Source organism: Strix aluco, chromosome 6, assembly GCF_031877795.1.
Source record: "Strix aluco isolate bStrAlu1 chromosome 6, bStrAlu1.hap1, whole genome shotgun sequence".
Taxonomy (NCBI): domain Eukaryota; kingdom Metazoa; phylum Chordata; class Aves; order Strigiformes; family Strigidae; genus Strix; species Strix aluco.
Genome location: NC_133936.1, coordinates 19,320,437 through 19,334,363, shown reverse-complemented (window position 1 = coordinate 19,334,363; position 13,927 = coordinate 19,320,437). Strand labels below are relative to the sequence as shown.

The 13,927-nt window shown below is 38.4% G+C and overlaps 1 protein-coding gene across 4 annotated transcripts in view; it reads left to right on the top strand.

The window, feature by feature from the left end:
* RBMS1 (RNA binding motif single stranded interacting protein 1) overlaps positions 1-13,927 on the top strand; it is a 146,774-nt gene that overhangs the window by 75,369 nt on the left and 57,478 nt on the right. For all 4 annotated transcript variants that reach the window (XM_074828964.1, XM_074828962.1, XM_074828963.1 and 1 more), the window contains exon 2: positions 4,726-4,901. In XM_074828964.1, the coding sequence (XP_074685065.1) occupies positions 4,726-4,901 (176 nt within the window). The remainder of the gene's footprint in view (positions 1-4,725; positions 4,902-13,927) is intronic.

The following is a 13,927-nucleotide window of genomic DNA, read 5'->3' as shown; positions in this document are numbered from 1 at the left end:
GTTGTGCACCAAGTGTGGTGGTGTCTTGCTTCACTAGATGTGGCATGCTCTTTTTTCCTGAGCCCTCACTTTCATTGTACATGTAAAGCTCTGTGTTAAGTAGATTAAAAAATAAAAAATCAACCCCCAATCCAGAAATTTTCCAGATTCATGTAATTTAATGCTTTTTATCACTGTTGCACACATCCACAAAAATATATGGTAATTTTTATATCAGTGTCAGTTACTGAAGGTGCCTCTCCAAAATGCTGTTTAGTGAAATGGGGGAGGTTAGGCGAGGTTGGGGGTAAGCAGATACTTTAAGCTTAATCACCTCAACAAAGCTGGGCAAACATCAGTGACAAGACTCTGAAACTATGAGATGATACAAGTAGCAGTTCAAGCTAAATCAGATAGTTAATGTTATGGTTTGAATTTAGAGTAGATGTGTGAGAACTAACTCTGTTGTTAAAAGTCATGGTACTTTTCCCATCAGGAGTTTTAGCTGAGTGAAGGAACTCATAATTAAATGCTGGCATGTTATATAACTTCATAGACATGCTTTTATAAAACAAAGTTAGAGACTTAAATGTATTGCTACTGTAATAATCACTCTCTGTTTTGGGACAGTCGTTATTCAAATTATCTTCTGCTTGTTGGAGTTTCCTTGGACTTTTGTAGTCTGAAGGCAGCAAGGATCAGTATCTCTCAGCTCCCAGGTCAAAGGAATTTCTCAGGGTTCTTCTGTTTTGTTTTGGTTGGGTGTTTTTTTGTGTGGTTTTTTTCCTGTTGACAGAGAAGAGCTTCTCCTCCTCCTTGGCAGGCAAAATCCTGCTCTGACTCATTTCTAGTCCTTAAGCATGGAGTGGTTTATAAGACAGGAATGGTTCATATAAAGATGAGTATATCCTCCAGTTGTTTTTCAGTACTTGTGATTATTCCTGTTTGGGTTTTATATTGAGAAGAAAACACAAGCAGGCAGTTTTCCTTGGTTTAAGGCACTCCATGGGTACTGTTTCATCACTGAGCTTTTCCTTTTCCTAATGAGTACCTGTGGTTTTCCCACCACTGCAGTCGGGCTGTGGAGGACTGGAGGGAAGGTCCCTTGGAGATCAGGCGAGAGTGTTGGGAGCTCCTCACAGCTGGCTCCAGAATGGAATAGTGTGATCATACAGCGTACGGGATGATTATTCTGTCACTGGCCTTTTTTGCTTAGATGTTTGTTGAAGATGACAGGAAGGAAACTGCTGGGGAGAAAGAATAATCGTTAATTACCTTTGGAAGTGAAGACAGAGGAGGAAATGGCAAACCAGTGTAAAAATTATATTTCTTGTGAACAGGAACCTATTGTCACAAGAAGTAATGGTCTTGTTTCTTAGATTTATTCCTCCTCTACTTGTGTTTAGTGTTTTAATGTAAAATGCAATGATTAAAAAGAATTAATTAATGTGTTTTTATGTATGTTACATTATTGCAAACCATTGTGAAGTCCATATGATAAAATCTTAAGAACAGCTTTTGATACAAATTTGCTGCAGAGACTACAGTTTGTAAAACAAAACTTTTCAAAATTGATTTCAGGTTTTATAAAAAGCTTTCAGTTAATGTTTGTGAAAGCTGTTTCTAAACAAACAGCCCAAACTTTGGCCAGGTCTCCACTGCAGAATGTCTTGCCAGTGAGTATTGTATCAGCCAGGGGTGTAGAAAAAAGTTATACATCCTTGCTGACGTCGATACCTTGGCAAAACCCCAGGTGTGGATGCAGCTGTGCTGGCAGAAGAGAACTTCTATCAGCTTAGCTTATGTCGTTTCGGGAGGTGATGCAACTACACCGGTAGAAAAACTCTTCTCTTGGCATGCGCTGTCAGCGTAGGAGGCTCTGCCAGCGCAGCTACAGCAGCAAGGCTCTGCGCCACCGCCGAGCCTTTTGCAGCAATTGCAACTGGAAAAGAAAAGCCCCTTTCACCTAAATTATAGAGGTCTCTCTTTTTTTTTTTTTTACAAGTAGTTGTCTATGAGGAACAGAGCGGAAAGAGTGATTCAGATTTTAAAATTGTTTTAATGTAAAAAATGTGTTCGAGTCATATGGCTTTAAGATGTCACTGGCCCTTTAATAGCTGTCTGTGTCATTGGGTTGCAGAGTTTGAGAGCTGCAGTACGCCCAGCATCTGTGTTTTGTAAAGCCTTTAAGGCTGGTCAAGGTATGAGTTTCTGTGGAAGCAGTGAAAAACCTTCTGTCTGTAAACTTAGGAAGACAACTGTAATCACATTTACATTCCCATCATATTTGGATGTGACCACTAGCAGCAGAGCATCTTCATGTTTAAATAAAAGTTTCAATTTCTCAGAATGGAGTGTTTATGTTTTACAGGAAGACAGAGTTAGGATTCCCATCTCATTACACACAAACACACACATTTTCCTCTCCTGCCTTTGGCCAGCTGGTGACAAGATTTTACAAAACTCCAGTTCTTCATAACATGAAAAAACATTGTAAGAAGTAAAAGCAAAACCAAAGGAAAGATGCTGAAAAACAGAATAGAGGCTCTTGGTGTCTAGTAGTAATTACCAGTTAAGATGAAGACTGGTATGTGTATGTTGACTTTTATGGCAGCTGTACATGCATGCATGAGGGAAGTGCGTGTTTCGAAACTTTGAAGAGAGCAGTTGTGCATTTGATCACTGTGTGCGTTTTGAGAACTCCACTGAAGGCTTTTTGAAGAGAAGAATAGCACCGTGCCAGACTAAATTTGTTCAGTTTGTTATGAAAATGTTTTGAAACTAGTTGCTCTGTCATTCTGCATTGCTTGTAACCCTAAAAATAATTGCCTGGCGTTACTGGAAGCAGAACGGTCTGACAGCCTGACTTGCGCTGCTATAGTTAAAATCTGTCAGTGTTTCCATTACAAACTTGGAGGGAGGGTTTAATCTTTTTCCCATTTTAAATCATGCCTGGAAGAAATTCTAGATCAGCACTTCAAATCCAAGTATAAATCTTTTGGAAGAGATTTGATGTTTCTAAAAATCTTTATTTTAAAAACAAACCAAAAAACCTCCAACCCTATGGCAATGAAATACTGATACTCAGTTTTGAAATATTAAATGATCAGGAATATATTTCATTCTTTTTGGTAATTTTCAGTTCAAGTAAATTGAGCAACAACAATGTTTCTACATATCAATGTTGATTTTTATAGTGAGTGTTGCAGTTTGCCGTTTAAGGCTATTATTGCTGTATAATAAGCTTTGCAATATGCTCAATTGAAAGATTTCAAAACCTTCCTAGGGGAACACAAAAAAGATAAAGTAACCGATATAAGGCATGCCCTTTCTGCCACTCACAATTTCGTTCCAGTTTCCCAAGGTTAGCTCCAAAATAATTTCACTTCTCTTGTGTATTAAGGCTATAGTTTCATGGATGCTTTAAACCGAGTTAAACTGTGATACCCTCCTCTCTGCCTCCACATTCCTGTTCTCTGCCTTGTGACAGCCAAAGCTTTTACGTAGCACAAAACCACATGCGGTGAACCAGATCAGGGAAGATAATTTTTTTTGGTTCAGGCTGTGGCTACACAACTCTTTGTACTAGCCCAAAGAAGAGGGTGGCACTGGGGCGGGAACAAGTGAGTCTACACTGACATCTCACTTTATATTCCACTTAGTTTCGCGCCGCCCCCACCCCGTGCCTTTCCTCCACAGTTCACAGGGTGGTTCTTTGCTATGAGCTTCTCGAGCCGTGGAAGCTCAGGCTTTTTGCAGGAAAGGGGCTACATGCAGCCAATTCTTTTTGTCAGTGAAAACCTTGTAGTCACAAGATTTTTACTGGCAACTTTAGTTCTCTAGTATATTCATTAAAGTATTCCGCTCTTACAACACCAGAGACCTGTTCATAATACTTTCTGTACAGTGTCCTGCTATACTGCTGTTAATGCAAATCATTAAGACTGCTCTACTGCAGATCTTCTCTAGGACATTTTTATGCTCCATTAGGGTCTGATTTCAAGAACAAGAGCATTAGATACCTTGAGGAGTAGATGGAAGTGTTTATGTGCTTATCTCCTTTTGAAACTTGATTTTTTTTTTTTTTTCTGTTATACAGAATCTTTTTCTTGTCACTCTTGAAATAATCCACAAATACTGAGATCAGTGGCAGTATGAAAGTTCTGCCAAGGCACACAGTTAATTTAAAGTCTGGTCTTTAAGCTGTCTGTGATCGGTCTCTATCTTTAAAAAAACAGTAGCTGTGTTGTTTGAAGTACTAAAAGCTAGAGGAGAAGATACAAAAAGGCTTCTAATTGTTTTTATATTTCTGCATAGATTAAGGAAATAGCATAGTCTTCGTGTCTGCCACCAGAATTCATTTATGATGTGTAATAGTCATAGTGATGTAAACTTAGTTTATACCTGCTGGAGCCTAGAGAAACAATATCTCTTACTTCATTTTCCAATCAGATGCCACAATGAAGAGTGATAAAATTCTATGAGTAACATTCAGCAGAGGCTATATATAATTTGAGCCTGTGTCATGCATTGAGCATGCTTCAGATGGTGGTTGGGTATATTAGCATGTGCCTGTGAATCCTGTCCCAAATGTGGTGTGAAAGCAGGTGTATTTAAAATACATGAGTAATTACGTACAGATTTAACACAGAGCTCCAAATGGTAAACAGGCTACTGTAGACTGAGCTAATGTGCATGCTCCGATTGCTATCTATAGTTTACTCTAACACACTTTTTCCTTTGCAGCAGTCCATTGTACCGGCCCACCCAATGGCTCCTCCTAGTCCCAGCACCACCAGCAGTAATAACAACAGTAGTAGCAGCAGCAACTCAGGATGGGATCAATTAAGTAAAACAAACCTTTACATCAGAGCACTGCCTCCAAACACCACTGATCAGGACCTGGTAAAATTATGCCAACCGTAAGTACTATGCTTAAATATAAATTATAATGTCGTACCCTAAAAGCTGATGGTAGGTATATGGAATGAGTGTTTAGATTATGAAGGAAGAAAAACAGATTCATAGATAAAAATCCTTATGTTGGCAAGTTTCAACTTCCCTGGCAATGAGAAGGAAAAGAGTTGTTTGGCACTTTGGAGAAGCAAAGTTAAAATATAGTGGTGAACAGAAACAACCCATTGCTTTTAGTAAAAACTATGACCACCCATACTGCTTCCTGATGCTATTGAAATCACAGATAAATGAAAATTAACACCTGAATGTGAAACTTGCTGTTAAGAATCTGCAACAGAGGGTCTTCTCTGTTCACTGCTAAGATAATCTGTTGATACAAACTCCTCAAGTAATTGTTATGCATCACTGTAAATTATAGTGTGCATTTGAATGCTTATCCTAGTTTCAGACTAATTTATGTTGGCTGTACATTACTGCACAATTATATTTATGATGAGAAACAGTCGATCGATGTAAGAATCCTCTCTAGTGACTGGAGCTTCAGGTAGACTTGGCTTAGCAGAAGGTTTTCAGGCAGTGTTGTTAATGTGAGATTTTTTTCCTTATGTGAGTTTTTGGTTTTGTTTTTTAATTTTTACAGCAACACATGCCTTTTAATTACTTTCAAATGTAGGTCAGATGTCAAGGGACTGTGCAATTATGTTGTTTATACACTGTTCAAAATTGCCTTTCTTAAATATTCTACTGAATTTTTAAAATCCTTAGTACTTCCAAAATGCACAGTGCATTTTCTGGATTATTTTGAAATCAAAAGTACTTAGCTAATTTTTCAGTACTACTTATAAGAAAACACCCAAATCTCTCTTGAATGAAATGGAGAATCTTTAAGATTTGTATATAACACTCCTGCCTGAGATTCTCAAAGTAATTTTTGTGTTCAATTTATCAGATAAGTAACTAAGAATATACAAAAATACATGCCCAAGATCACAACACAAGTTAGCAAAATAGCTAGGAAAACCTGTAAGTCTTGGATCCCAGCTTATGTGAGGCGCCTTTGGTTTTGAATATTGCAAAAAAATCTGATACCTCATTTATAGAGAAGAATTTTTATTTCTTTCTTTTTTAAACAAAACTTAGACTTTCAGGATGGTTGTCACATATTGGTCATCTTAGTATTATAGTAGACATAACTTGCTCTCAGGTCTTTAAAGAAAAATATTTTCCATTTGTTCATTTTCCCAACAGCAAATGAAATCCATGTATTTTACAGAAAAGAGAACAGATTATCAATCTGTGAAAAGATTCATTGATAAATTAAATATTTTTACAGCTTCCCATGCCCTAATGACCTCTTGTCACTTGAATTTTAGTTGCAAATGCATGTCTTACAGAAGTGGGTTTTTCATTCCCATTTTTGTCTTTTGAACTGATGAAGAAACCTTGGCCTCCACACTCATGTTAGGACAGAGTTGTGAGGTTATTTTGCACTGGAGCCACCCAGTAACTACTATTTGTACAGTGGTTACTATAGCACCTTGATCTCTTTCTGAAGACATTTTAATTTGCACACTCTTAATGTCATCAGTGCATGAATATCCTAGAAAAAATATGTTCAATACTTTGCTGTAACAGGTCTTTTTTCTCTTGGATAGCCAAAGATTCCAATTGTTGTTGTGGCTGTTCAATATATAACTGTAGTTGGAATTTTGCAAATAAAGAAAAGGCAAGAACTGCAGCCATGAAGTTATTAAATCAAGTCTGACGTGAATTTACAGACTTGAAAGGTCATGACGTTTCTTCCTGGGAGATACTTCTCTCCTAAATGTCTTACTTGGGAGGAGAGGTGAACCTGTCTCAAAATTTTCCATTTCTGCTGAGGAACCAAGTGAGGTGTCCAGAAATTTTAGGCTTGAAACATCTTTCAAAAATCTGAGTAATCTATTAAGAGCCTTAGGCTTCTCTGCCAACACAGCCCCTTAGCAACTAACTTGATGCTGCAGTAAGATAGAAATGACAGTACTCTCTCCTTGTTCACAGAAGCTCAGTAATCCACTTTTGTAGACTATGGAAAGTTTCAGATGCAAAATGTTTCCTTCCTACAAATCTGCCTAAACTTCTAGGACATAGAGGGCATGATATTCTTGAAAGTGAACCTACCATGTTCATTGTTTAAGCTGAGACAATACAAAATGAATGGAGAATAAAATCTTGGACCAATGGAAGTCAATGAAGAAACTGCTGTTTACTCTAGATCTCTGAAATATTTTCATTAGCTCTTTCTAAATGCCTAAGATTTTACTGGGAGGCTTTAGAGTAATTTTAGCCTCTTTTCCCCATATAGTGTGGATCTTGTCATCCTAAGAGGGTGTCCACTAGAGTGCTTGATGCTAAGAATGGATGAAAAGGCTGCTCTGCATATTGTAGAAGTGACCTTGCTAGCTGGCAATAAGCAGTTTTCAGTGGATGTACAGGAAAATGTCACTGGCTTTTGTTTTGTATCTTTTGGCTGTTGTCAGACGAAAGGAGAAACACCTGTGGGTTGAGGAAGTAATGGTTGAAAAATCTCATTGTCACTGCAAATGTGAGAAACATCCCATCTACACAGATTTTTTTCCCTCTGATCATCATGGACTTGTATCATATACCCTGTGCTGAACAATTATTTTCAGCGATGGTTATTGTAGAGAAATACTGCTTTTAATAGAATCTCTCAGAATACAAGGTAGAGCAATCTACAGAGTTCTTGCGTGGGGGTCTGGTTATACAGTGACTTTTATTTGCTTTAGTCAGTATGTTTGCTTCAGTTCTTGCTCATGACAGCTAGCAGTGCTAATTTTGGCCATGTTTTTATTTTGATTAATTATTTTTGTTGAATTACTAGAGAAACGCCTGATCAAATTATAGAAGTGTTGGGCTTGCTTTTGTGTTGTAGTACAGCTGTGCAGTATTTATGAACACAGCTAGCAAATGTTCACCTGATTTGTGGGAAAGTACTTTAATGGCAAGAGTGCAATTTGCCAATATGCATCTGTACAAAGCTGCTCTCCACCTTCATCTGCTTGGTTCTTTCTAGTCTTCTATTAGGTGAAGCTTCATCCTCTTTTCCAAGATGAAAAGAGCATATTATAATTTTGTTGTGAACGCCTACCTGGAGTACAGCTATTTTCAGACAGTATTATTGGCTTTTGTGTGGGAAATGAAGCTGCCATGTTTCTGAATAGTTCATTCAAACTTGAGCCTGCTACTCCAGTTCTGAACTGGGAAAACAAATTTCTTCATATCAGTTGTGTCAGAGGCAGAAGTGTGGGGAAGAGTAAGGTGGATATTGTGTTTATCACAAGGGTGTTGTAACAGCTAACCCAGAACCAGAGCCCAGTGTCGGGGGGAAACCTTGTGAATCAGTCCTGGCCATAAGAGCTTTCCATCGGGTATGTAAGGGTAGGCAAAGCAGTCAATGCAATGACCCACAGATACTATCTTTTCTGTGGGAGGCTAGACAGGAGGGATCAGCTAAATAGAAGGACATGAGCAGAGGAAGGGAGAAATTAGAGTGAGGAGCTGATGAGCATGGTTTGGGGAAGCCTGCAAAAAGTTGCATGACTGCTGTGCAGTTTCTTTTCCCAAACCAGGTAGTGCCATTGCACGAGATCTGTGCTGAGCAAACCTCTGCCATGAAGAGCTGGTTTTACAGGGTTGCTGGAGCAGTGGTAACCTCAACAATGCCTAATTGTACTCCCTTCCCCTGGCGTGGCTACCAATACTTGCTTGATGTGCCTCCTTCAGCTGTTGTTGGGTTTATGAATACATTATTTAGGCTTTAATTGTGCTTTCTTATTTGGTGCCTGTTAAACAGTCATTTCTTGTAGCTTATTTAATATCTGGATCTGAAGATGCAAGATTAAATCCATTCAGTTATTCACTGAAATCATTGAGACTTCTTATGTGATTAGGGACTTACGCGATTGGGTCTTAGGAGATCTGGCCAGGAGTCTGTAACTTGCTTTGACGCGTTTTCTAGGTGCTTTCCAGACTCTCACTAAGCACTGTGCTTCGCTGTGGATGGTTCCGCATGGTTCTAAAGCCATGTGCTTTCCACTATCTTGCTTATGGTTTACTTGCTAGCCTGCGACGGCATCTGTAACACTAAATTTCTTCAGAGACCACCTTTTGTGCTATTTGCATTGTTAAATGAGGCTGATGCATCAGACCCTTCATCCTCCTGATGATCCCCAGTCCCACGGTGAGATTTCAAGCTTTGAGGCTTAACCCAGGTCTCCCCCATTCAGTTCAACATAAATCATCATGCCAGCCCAGCCTTTGGTGTGCTCCCTTCCAGGCTGTTTGCTCGTACTGTGCCGCTTGTATCAAGCTGTTCGTAGTCTAGATGATATTTTTGAAATCTCTTTTTGGTCTGGACAGTTTCACTTTGGCCTTCCCCCTTAAATTATCGCTGTATGGTTATAATGCGGGTTTTTAATGGGATTACAATTAGGAAAGCAGCTGGTTTAAGGTAACAAAGTTAGTGATGTAATTACCACGACAGACCATTGTTCTGCACCAGGATGGTTGGAATACAAAACCAGAACTCTGTAGTGGCTGCCTTTGCTTATGTACGTTGGGAAACTATGTATCTTGTTGAGAGAGTATTTTAAGGATTCCTTCCTAAATATTTAGCATCATGAACACAAGCATAGCTAAAACAAATGGTGGGCTAATGGTTGTTTTGAAACATTTGAGCCAGACGTGCTATACAGCTTTGTTTCCACAGTATGGGAACTTCTGGTTTTTATAGTTGCATACTCTCATGTGTTCTTGTTTTGAGGCAAGAGCACCCAAAAGTTGTTTCAATTTCCTACTCTTAATAAAACACTTATTTTCATTGTCATATGCCATCCATTAGCATATTAATGTTTCCTTGTTCTTGGCTTGCTATGTAATTGTGACCTCTCCTTGTGTTGCCTTTTCCCATCTCGTTCAAACACACTCAGGACTGAGAAGTGGTGAACTGGAGCTCAGACATTTACTGTAGCAGGGAGCTGTCATTGCTGTGGTTAGTTAAGAGCAAGAAATCTGCTAATTTTGCTCAGCATATCTAATTAGAAAAAGGACATGCCTGGATTTTAGGAAGTAGTCTGTCTGTCTTTTGTATTTAACTCTTTGGGAGAATGGTCTGGGCAGGTCACTCCTGCTTGGTTCAGCCTAAGGAAGTGTCTGTAGCACATGAATACAACCCCCTTAGATGGTGTGGTAAGGGAAAGTGGAATGGGAAGATTTCAAAGCTAACTTCTCCAATTTAAAAAAAAATTTTCTCTTCATTCCTCTTTTGTTTATTGTCCTTTTCTCTTGCATTTTTATTTCATGGTTTGTCAGCTGCAGTGAAATACTGCATTCATAATTATGTGGAACATGATTTCATGTCATATAATTAAGTGTGATACATCAGTCTCTCTGAAACTGTTCCCTTTGAGATCAGTATTAATACTGATTATACTGGAGCAGAAGCCTATCTATTGTTCTTACTTTTTTAGGGTGAAGTCCTCTACAAATTAGTTCTTTTAGAGATTTATGTATGCATATTTTAAAATAGTATTATTGCATACATCTCTGAATAAATAACACCAGGTTTACAGAATTTCATTTGGTTGTAGGAGGAAGTAGATTCTTTAGCAATTGATCAGTATGTGATTTGTAATGTTCAGCTTTATGTTGTGTGGTATCGGCATCATCTTTTTCTTTATTCCTTCTTCAAGGACTGTGGCATGGTTTGAGTTTGGTATAATCTGCAGTAGATTTCCCTTAACTGCACTTTGTCATCTGGTTTTGCTCTTCAGAGCAAACGTTAACACCAAGAATGGTGAAGGTATGTTCCCTAGATGTAATAACTGGTTGTGCCAGTGCTGTGTTGGCCGTGCAGGCACACGCTGGTGTGGAACATGGTGCAGTGCTGCAGAGAAACACCCACAGTAACCTTGGGACCAGGATTTAGATAATCTCGCTTGTGTTCTGCCCAGTTGATGCACCCAGTTTCTCAGCTAGACAAACTGCCGGAGGAGGAGTCGCATGCCAGTATGTTATGTAAACCGGCTCTGCTAGCTTCTGTCTTAGCTGATGATCTTTTAAGAGGTTGCTGTCAAAACGAAGTATCCCATTTCTACAGCTGAGAAGAAATAGTATTCAGTTTTGTATGTCCCTTTTGCCAGATGCACTGGAGAGATCTAGGCCTGATATAAAGACTGAAATGCTCCTTTTTGTTAGGGCTTGACTTCCACAGTCAGTGGCAAGGCATTTGTGTGGTATGCCATGGGAGTTGCAATTGGCCTGGAGATGTGATGTGTTGTTTAAATAGTAATTTATTTTTTAGCAACTGCTTTCAGCAGTCATGTTATGAAGTGTGTAGCCTGGCATGATGTGAAGGAAGACTTTATATCTTCCCCTCAATATTTACTCTTTAATTAGACAAAAATAAAATTCAGACAGCTTTACATTCATGATCATATTAAATCCATGCTGAAATCCTCTCTGAGGAGTTCCAGGGTACTTTTTTTTTTTTTTTTTACAGTAATGCTTTCTTGTAGAATGTCATTAGGGAGTCATATGTATTTTTTTGGGGAGTTGTAATTGAGAAAAAAGTAAAAACAGTTGTCTTCTAGAGTCCTATCTTCTGGATGCAGACAGTCTCTTGAGATGTCTTGAATTTAAAATAAATATAGTTTTAATTTTCTCCTTTCATTTAGAGATTAAGCAAAGACTGAAGTTTTTTGAACTCTGTATTTCATTTAGCCTAACAGTAATCAGCAGTTCCCCTCAGCACGCCCTCTTAAAAAACAAGCAATCTTGAGTACGAATGCGCTGCGGAACTCTGTGTCTGCATTGTGGTCACAGATGCAGGGACCCAGTGATTGCACAAGCTCGGTCTCTCCCAGGAGATGAGAGTTTTGTTGCAGTGTGGGGCCAGAGGAGAGGTGATCCCATGGAATTTCCTTTAGGAAGTGGGGGCGAGGGAGGAGAGGAGAGTGGAAGGAATGTTTCAGCCACAGCTGCTTGTAAAAGAAGCACTAGGAAAACAGATTGGTAAAAGTTACCACCATCGAAGATCTCCATTGGAAAACAAAAAGCTGATTTAGTGGCGTGGGGCCTGTAAAATTTGTGAGTGTTTGCAAGTCTGCAGGTATTTGTTGTATGGAGATGCAACCCTTGTTCTGTATTGCAGAGCCACAGGAAAGAAATGTCCCATGGCAGCTGGTGGAATGCCTTTGATCAGGGTCCCAGTCTGAGCTTCCCTGATGGCAGGGGCCCGTCTCTGATGGGAGGTGATATTAGCACAGTTATTCATTGGAATAACCAGTAATTCAGGAATATTTTGATGGGGATTTTTTAATTTCAGTGGACTAATGAAAATGTAAACAAATACTAGTCAGGCTTTTTAGAGGGTTCCATGGTGTCAAAAGTGGTGCCTTCTGTTGGAGACCACTTAGGCAGGTATCTCGGTCAGAAACCAGTTCAGAATTGAATCAGCTTGTAGCCCAAGTTGATTTCTGCCCCAGCATGCTTACATTAAGCTTGCCCTTTTTTTTGAGATACCATTCAGCATAGAAAACAGGATCAGTATTTGCAAGCAGATTCTTATATCTCATGTGGTTTCACATAACTCATAGAAATCTTGTGAAGTCTTGACTTTGTTTGCTAAAGGTTTGTTCTGCTTAGCTCTGATTTTTGTAATGTTAACTCCTTGAAATGAAAAAATGAGCCATCTGATCTTGGCGCATTATAAGACCAGTAATTTTTTTGTAACCTTTCGATCTTTTTTTTTCTCCACATTGTGCCAAGCTGCATTTAGGGTTGAGAAACTAACACCTACAAGTTGTATGCAACCCAGATGATAAATATGCATATTTTACTTGCAGAGTGAAAGCAGTAGCAAATATAGGTAAACAAGTTAATTCAGATCTTGCAACCTCCAATGAAACTTGTAATTGAGGGAATAGGGAGAAAAATCAGGGTTTATCCTTAAAAAAAGCCTCTACAAAATGTTAAGCATTGATCCCCAATTGTTTTCCCACAACATCTAAAATTCTACCCTGTTTTGACATTCAGTAAATGTCAGCTGCCTCAGTTCAGTTTGAGCAGTGCCTTACTCAAGACTCAGACCAACCCTGTTGAAAATTAAATTACTAAAGGGCTGCTGATAGAAGAATTAACATTTCATCATTTAAATACCTAATCTTTGCAGATAGATGTGCAGTAACTGGGGAAAAAAGTCAAATTTTAATTTGAATGTTGATAATGTTATGATACATGGACATGGAGCAAAAAACACCAGTTGAAAACAAAAAGAGAAGACTTTGATTTGGGGTCTGTTTTGACACTGTTACTAGTACAAATATTCCACTTGAATAACCTGTGTGAGCTGAGTTAATCATTAACAGAATCAATTTCGGTGGAAGAAATATGTTCTAATTTGTATTCTATCCTGCCCCTTCTATTTCTTCTCTTACTTACTTCAATCTCTTACTTTCCCAAAAGAGGGAAAAACTTGTAATCTGTTGCTTTGCTGCACAGGAGAAATCCCCCAATATAAACATTGTGTGTAACTTCACTTAGGTTTTTTTTGTATTAATAATTACATTTATTTAATTGATCATTTTGTCTACCTTAATTGAAATATGTTAGCCCAAAATGTGTGTTCTTTTTAAATGTTTATTTTCTTTATTCTGTGCAGTTGTGTAACTTTACATATTATCTTTAAAAGACAAAGTATAGGTCAGTATTTTTGCCTAGGAGAACATTGTGGACTTAGGCCTTACACATTATCAATATCTCAAATACTTGTGCTGCTTTTTGGCTTAGATATAGTCACTAACAAGCTTTTACAAGTCTATCAGAATACCAGCAATTATTCTGGTGCATTAATAAGTACTTTTTCTTTCATGTCTGAGTGAACGCAGTAGTGAAATAGGTGTTACGTTAACAGAAGATCTAAAACCAGGAGGAAAAAAAATACTTCATAAAGGGTAATACAAATGCTGGA